The sequence below is a fragment of the Lepisosteus platostomus genome, chromosome 14 (assembly GCF_059453375.1).
Source record: "Lepisosteus platostomus isolate fLepPlt1 chromosome 14, fLepPlt1.hap1, whole genome shotgun sequence".
Taxonomy (NCBI): Eukaryota; Metazoa; Chordata; class Actinopteri; order Semionotiformes; family Lepisosteidae; genus Lepisosteus; species Lepisosteus platostomus.
The window spans coordinates 28,566,838-28,572,837 of NC_142624.1; the positions used below are offsets into that span (position 1 = coordinate 28,566,838).

Consider the following 6,000-nt stretch of genomic DNA (forward strand, 5'->3'; position numbering starts at 1 on the left):
GACCTAATATTCAGAAAGCTTGAGGCAGACATATTCATTATTTTCAGTGACCAGACTAACTTGAATACTATCAAAATCATAACAATAAAATGTTATAAGTAAAGATCAAAGATTACATCACAGATTACTTAAATCAATTTAAATAATCTAAGTAATTCTTTCTTCATGTGACACTACTTACTGTAAGTACATCATTTGAGATGAGACATGTGTCGGTACAGATACAGTACTGAAAAATATTTCAGTATTTCGATTCTTATACCTTTTTTAACTAGAGTTAGAATGTGGCTCAAGATTCTAGGAGTTAACAGAATTGTAGCTGAAATCTTTTGGATCCTCATTATGCATATTCCTTCTATCTGTGAACTAATGTAACGGGCAAGACTGAAAAACCCCTACCATTTGAGAGATACAATACAGATACAGCATTTGTGTATTTAACATTATTAGGTTTTGGGTTTAAATAATCATGTGCTTCCTCATACAGAATGTCTCAGAAATTTACCTTGTGTCTTTTTCCCTATAAATTTAAGGTGAATTTCAATTCTATTGTCTTACAGATAGCATCATGTATCATAGATATCTGTAGCTTTATGTAGTCACAAGATGAAAGGGAAAGGAGATTATTTTCAACCCACACCTCAAGAAGTTCATGAACTTGTATGTCCTCCCCTGCTATTCTTTGAAGAGTGGCTGGAAAGAGTGATGTCAGCCACTGTTACAAAGACATAAAGCATTGTCTCTTGTTTTTAGGTCAGGTTATGACTGCAGAATACTTTACAGTATATGGAAATGGAAAAGTGTCTCAAAAACATATACCAGAGGCTCCAGCATGCTGTTCTGTTTAATGATGAATTCGTATGCATCTTGTGATCTGTAAATTGAATTATATTTTTATTGCAGCCCAGGAGCTGTTTACTTCCTTGCGCAGTATGTCAGAGGCAGTACAATTCCTGTCAAACTCTGAGGCTTTAAAAAGCCACTCACTGAAACCTGAGATTGCAATGAACATTATGTGTATTGCTAGCAATATTCTCTTTCATATATTGAAATAAAAAAAAAACATTTAAACCCATTGATTGTAATTTAGCACTAGCATTGTCATGTAAACCACCAAATGTAATTTCTATAGATTTAGTGTAGCAGATGGACATGATTAAGAATGTGTTGCAAACATATTTTTCTACAGACTATTGGCAGATATTAGCTATCATTTTATTTTTATGTTTTGTTGAGTGACAGCTTTACTCTAAAGCCTGAAATACAAGTCTTTTGTTACATTCCTTCTAATGATGCTTATGTAAAGTCTATAGATCAGTTACTGAATATTTATTTTTCAGCAAATGGTTCTGACATACTGACCATTAAAAACGAAGAGGAGAACAGATTTGTTCTTGAGGAATTAAAGACATTTGAATTACCACATCAGACAGTTTGGCTTGGAATTACATATGACACTGACAGTAAGTATTGATTTACAGGTAATGGCGACTACCCTCCACCAACACCAATGTGCAGCATCCACCTGGATGATGCGATGGCAGCCATAGTGCGCCAGAATGCTCACAACACATCAGCTATCAGTGGGGAGGAGAACAGAGTAATGAAGCCAATTCATAAATATTCATAGATAATCATAGGTAAATATTATTTGCTATTTACCAAGTTCAGCTGGTTCCATATCAGATTTATAGCAGTCTAGACATAAACGTTGTAAGCAAGAAGAAATACCTGTGTATACCTACTCCTGACTGTGTAGGAGTGAGCATTGTCATTTTGGGAAATAAGCATGTTTTTTCCACCTGGTTGTTCCTGTTCAGTATTTTCCTTTCTGGGGAAAGATTTGTTATAATGCCTGTAGCACCGCAAACCATAGTCTGAAACACATCTCCTCTGCTCTGTTCATAGCTGACCTGTTTCAAGTCCCTATTGCATTTGTAATAGTTTTGATCTGTTGAAACCTATTGTAAAGGTCCTGTTTTGCCATGGAAGCATGGGGTACCAGGATAACAATGATCACTAAACACTACAAGTCATCCTAACATTGTTTAATTAACAAGACATAGTTGATCTGTAGACATTAAAACAATGTACAGCCAACCGCTGTCACATTCTAACTTTCAGTGTTCTTAAATACCAGTAACTGCTGTCTCCAGAATTATTAGTCAAGGTGTATGCAGATGAATAGTTGTTGCTACATGGCTGAGAAGTGCACAAGACGTGTGCCACAATGTTTGATACAATTCGTTCAGAAACAACTTTAAGGAAATATTTTCTCCAGTCACCAAAGTGTTAAGTGTATTTTTAATCCAAATTGGTGACAAAAGAGATCTTATTACACATCATCCAATAGAAAGATGTCATTTTATTTTTACTGCCTCAGCCATGTAGAGAGTTTCATACAGTATTCCACCATTCCTACTTAAATACATAATTTGTCTTAATATATTAACTGAGAAATCTTCTGTCTCTGTTTTTATTTCATTAAGTTATTTTTCCTTATTTAATGTACCATAAAATAAAACAGACTCCGTGTTTCCATTTATAAACCTTTAATGATTTTCATGACCTAACAGTATGAAGCAACCAACAGCCAGTTGTCAGGTACTCACTAAGCCTGTGGACAACACTTTGTTGATCACAATGTACAGTAAGACCACACAGGACATTAACACTTGAATTTCCAAACTTTATCATTAACTCTTGATCTCTTTTTTTGTAGATGATGCCTTAGAATGGTTCAATGGCTCTCCAATCAAGTATTCAAACTGGCCCTTTGGAAAAGGCCCAGAAGCAGACATTCTTACGGTTGATAGCTGTGTTTCTGTGCGGCTCTCTGATGGCATCTGGCAGTTGTCCCACTGTAACGAGAAACTAGGATTTATTTGTAAAATACATGGAGGTATGCTTAAAGTTAAAAGCTTTTATTATTTGTTCCAGTTTCAACCCTCTTTCTCAAGAATATTTTAGATGCAGTTGTTCCTTGAGACACATGAAAATCTTGTACTGAAGTGTCATTTAAGTAGTGCAGGGAATTCAGTTAATGACAGGTTAATGGTCGAGGTTCTTGCAGAATTTCTGTTTTTGACTTATATTTCCGAAACTTGTCTTTTTTTTTACTAATGGGTTAGATTATAACATGACACAGTAGACTATTTTTAAACAATGTATAGAAAGAAAGTGTATTAATATAGAAATGTACTGTAAATCCCAACCTTACTTGAAAAAACATACAAATGGTGCTACATTTTCTTTAAAGAATGTAACAATATTGAGCAAATGTAGAAATAAGTAAGCAGATTACTTATTTTTTTGCTTTATTTGCAGATGTAAGCAATGAAATAGAAATTGAGCCACTAAAAGGTAAGTATTCATAGGCAACATTAGAGCTGAACTAAATTTAATTTACCATAGTAAATCTAGACATGAAAATGTATTATATATTTTGTTCCCATTAGCTGAGCTTTAAATGTTCTTTTTACATTACATTTCTTAAAGATTCATTTTGTTCCATAATGGTCTATGGCTTTTTATGCCTAGCTTAGAGGAAATTAAAATATCTATTTAATATTTAATAGACATCCTTTCTTAAAAGCATTGACGTAATTATGTAATGCGATCAAGCTGATTTTTCTCTCAATGGTTAAAGTGCAAACTTCACTTCACAAGAGAGAGCCTGAAACAGATCTCACTACTATCTACAAGTCCTCACCACAGTCTCAAAAGACTAGACGGGATAAATAACCTTGGCCACTTTTTTTCAACCGAAAAATGTCTATTGTTAAAATGATGTAATACAATAAATATTTAAGCCTTAATGATTTACAGTTTTAAGATTCCAGATTATTACTCTGAATAATCTATGATGCATAAACATACATTAGGAAACAGTGTTTAGTTATTGCTGTAGATAGTATATAGTGTGACTCGAATCACTTCTGTTTCAGGTGTGCATCAAGGAATGATTCCAGTTGCTGTCCTAGTGGCAATACTGATTTTTGTGGTGCTTGTAGGATCACTTTGGTGTGTATATAAAAGAAATGTGGTACGGTTCAGAAGGCTTTCTTCATTTGGAAATGCATACTACCATCAAGCAGGTTCAGAAGCTACAGATTCAGATGGAAGTATTCTTATTACAGACTTTGACTCAAACACTGGACAGTAGGATTTCCTTTAAAGACCTTCAAATTGAGGTGATAATCAGTTGCAGAAAACTGTGGCAGTGACAAAAAGGATGAATCTGCTTGAAACATTTGACATAGGATAAGTACCGATCCTAAAGCAAGATGAAAAACAAAAACTTGTTACTGTTAGAGTTTAGGCATAGATGTAACTAACAAATATTTAAGGTAAGAAAATAGCTGCACCTGTAAATTTAAGACTACTATTGTTATATTTCATCCAGTTGCCTAAGGCAGATGAATTCAATATGCAAGATTTCTTTTGGAGGAAAACAAAAGGCAGCATTTTCTTGCTTTTCTGTTTAATTTTCTTCTTTGTTTAAAGTCCAAATAATGTTCCTTACTTCAATAGTCTAAAGTAATGACTTACAAGCAATATAATGGCAGTATATTGAAGATGAATATATAGGAATGGGCTATGCTTCTTTTGGAACAAAAAATGGGAATACATGTATATATTTTTTAATGTTTTTATAAAATATAATAAGAATGAAGGCAGATACAATTAAATATTTGTTCTGGTCTAGGACACTAGGGTAGGTAACTATAAAAAGGAAAGAAATATTGCCAAATTATGTTTATTTGTGAAATTTGTTACGTGCCATAAAGTTGGAACAGCCGGTTCACAATATCAACCAATGTACAACATGGAAACTGCATTTGTGACTGGCGGGGAGCACTGCTTATCCCTTGTTACTTTCACAATCAACTTATGGAGCTATTAGTGCCAGTTTGATCTCTGGGCTGTTACATATTTTACTATGGTATTATCTACAGCAGTATTGTATTTCAAGCAAGCCTTAAAAGAACAGGGAAATTAATTTAATCATTACTGTTTTTGTAAGTGTGCATTAAATACAAAAGGATATTTTATTATCGTGAAGCCTGAAATCAAACATTATAAATAATAATCTTTTAGTAGGTACTTAATCTGCACTTTTTTGTGAGTTTATTTTATTTTTTCATTTGTGTATTTAAAATGGCATACAACAGAATATTTAAGTATATTAGAAAAAGTATGTTTGCCAATGTTTGGTCATTGTGTTGTGTTTTGTTGTAATATGGACAATAAGCCTTAGCTAAATCATAATGGTGTTGGTACAATAGAAATATATTGGTACAGAAAATGTATATACTCCACACCAACCATGAGCGGTTCGGTCATAAAATAAAAATGCCTCACTGTAAACTACATGAAGTCACACACTGCAGTGCTTCCCCCCATCAAACTGTTGAATAAAATTGTTAAAATGAGTGTACGTGTGTTTTTATTACCATATTTAGTACCACAAGGTTTTTATTTTTGATCAATAGAAGGCCTATTCTGTGGGTGTTGTCTTTTCACTAGCACTCCTAATACAGTATTTGTGATTATACTATTGTGAAAGCAGGGTTAGGGTGTTTCTTATATACATGTTTGGGAAAATTACTAATGGATTACGTATTTACAAAAATATCTATTGTTTTGTCCTGGACTCTGTAATGAACTTACAGTACAGTATATGTCTGTTGAATAATGATGAAGTTCATTTATTGTTTAAAAACTAATTGGTGAAACATAAGTGATATTTGCTCTGAAAAAGTGTCAGCGCCGGATGGCTGCTGTCAACAAGCAAACTTGACAAAAGCTGTCCAACCATTTTCTAACAGCTTCTGTTACTGTTATTGCTATTGTGTAACTGTCTATTGTCTTATCTTCTGTCCTATTTATATACTGCACCTGAGTGACTAATGAGAAACACTTTTCATTATACTATGCACCTGTGTAAGTTTAATGACAATAAAGTTGAATTGAATTGAATTGAATTGAATTCACCCA

At 33.4% G+C, this 6,000-nt stretch overlaps 1 protein-coding gene across 3 annotated transcripts in view; it reads left to right on the forward strand.

Moving 5' to 3' along the window:
* Window positions 1-5,435, forward strand: part of pla2r1 (phospholipase A2 receptor 1) — a 29,265-nt gene extending 23,830 nt beyond the window's left edge. For 2 of the 3 annotated variants that reach the window (XM_088605479.1, XM_088605481.1), the window contains 4 exons: window positions 1,341-1,463; window positions 2,723-2,902; window positions 3,328-3,363; window positions 3,948-5,435. In XM_088605479.1, coding sequence (XP_088461605.1) covers window positions 1,341-1,463; window positions 2,723-2,902; window positions 3,328-3,363; window positions 3,948-4,165 — 557 coding nt within the window. In that variant the 3' untranslated portion in view covers window positions 4,166-5,435. The remainder of the gene's footprint in view (window positions 1-1,340; window positions 1,464-2,722; window positions 2,903-3,327; window positions 3,364-3,947) is intronic. The other variant, XM_088605480.1, reaches the window with a different exon arrangement.
* The last annotated feature ends 565 nt before the right edge of the window (window positions 5,436-6,000 follow it).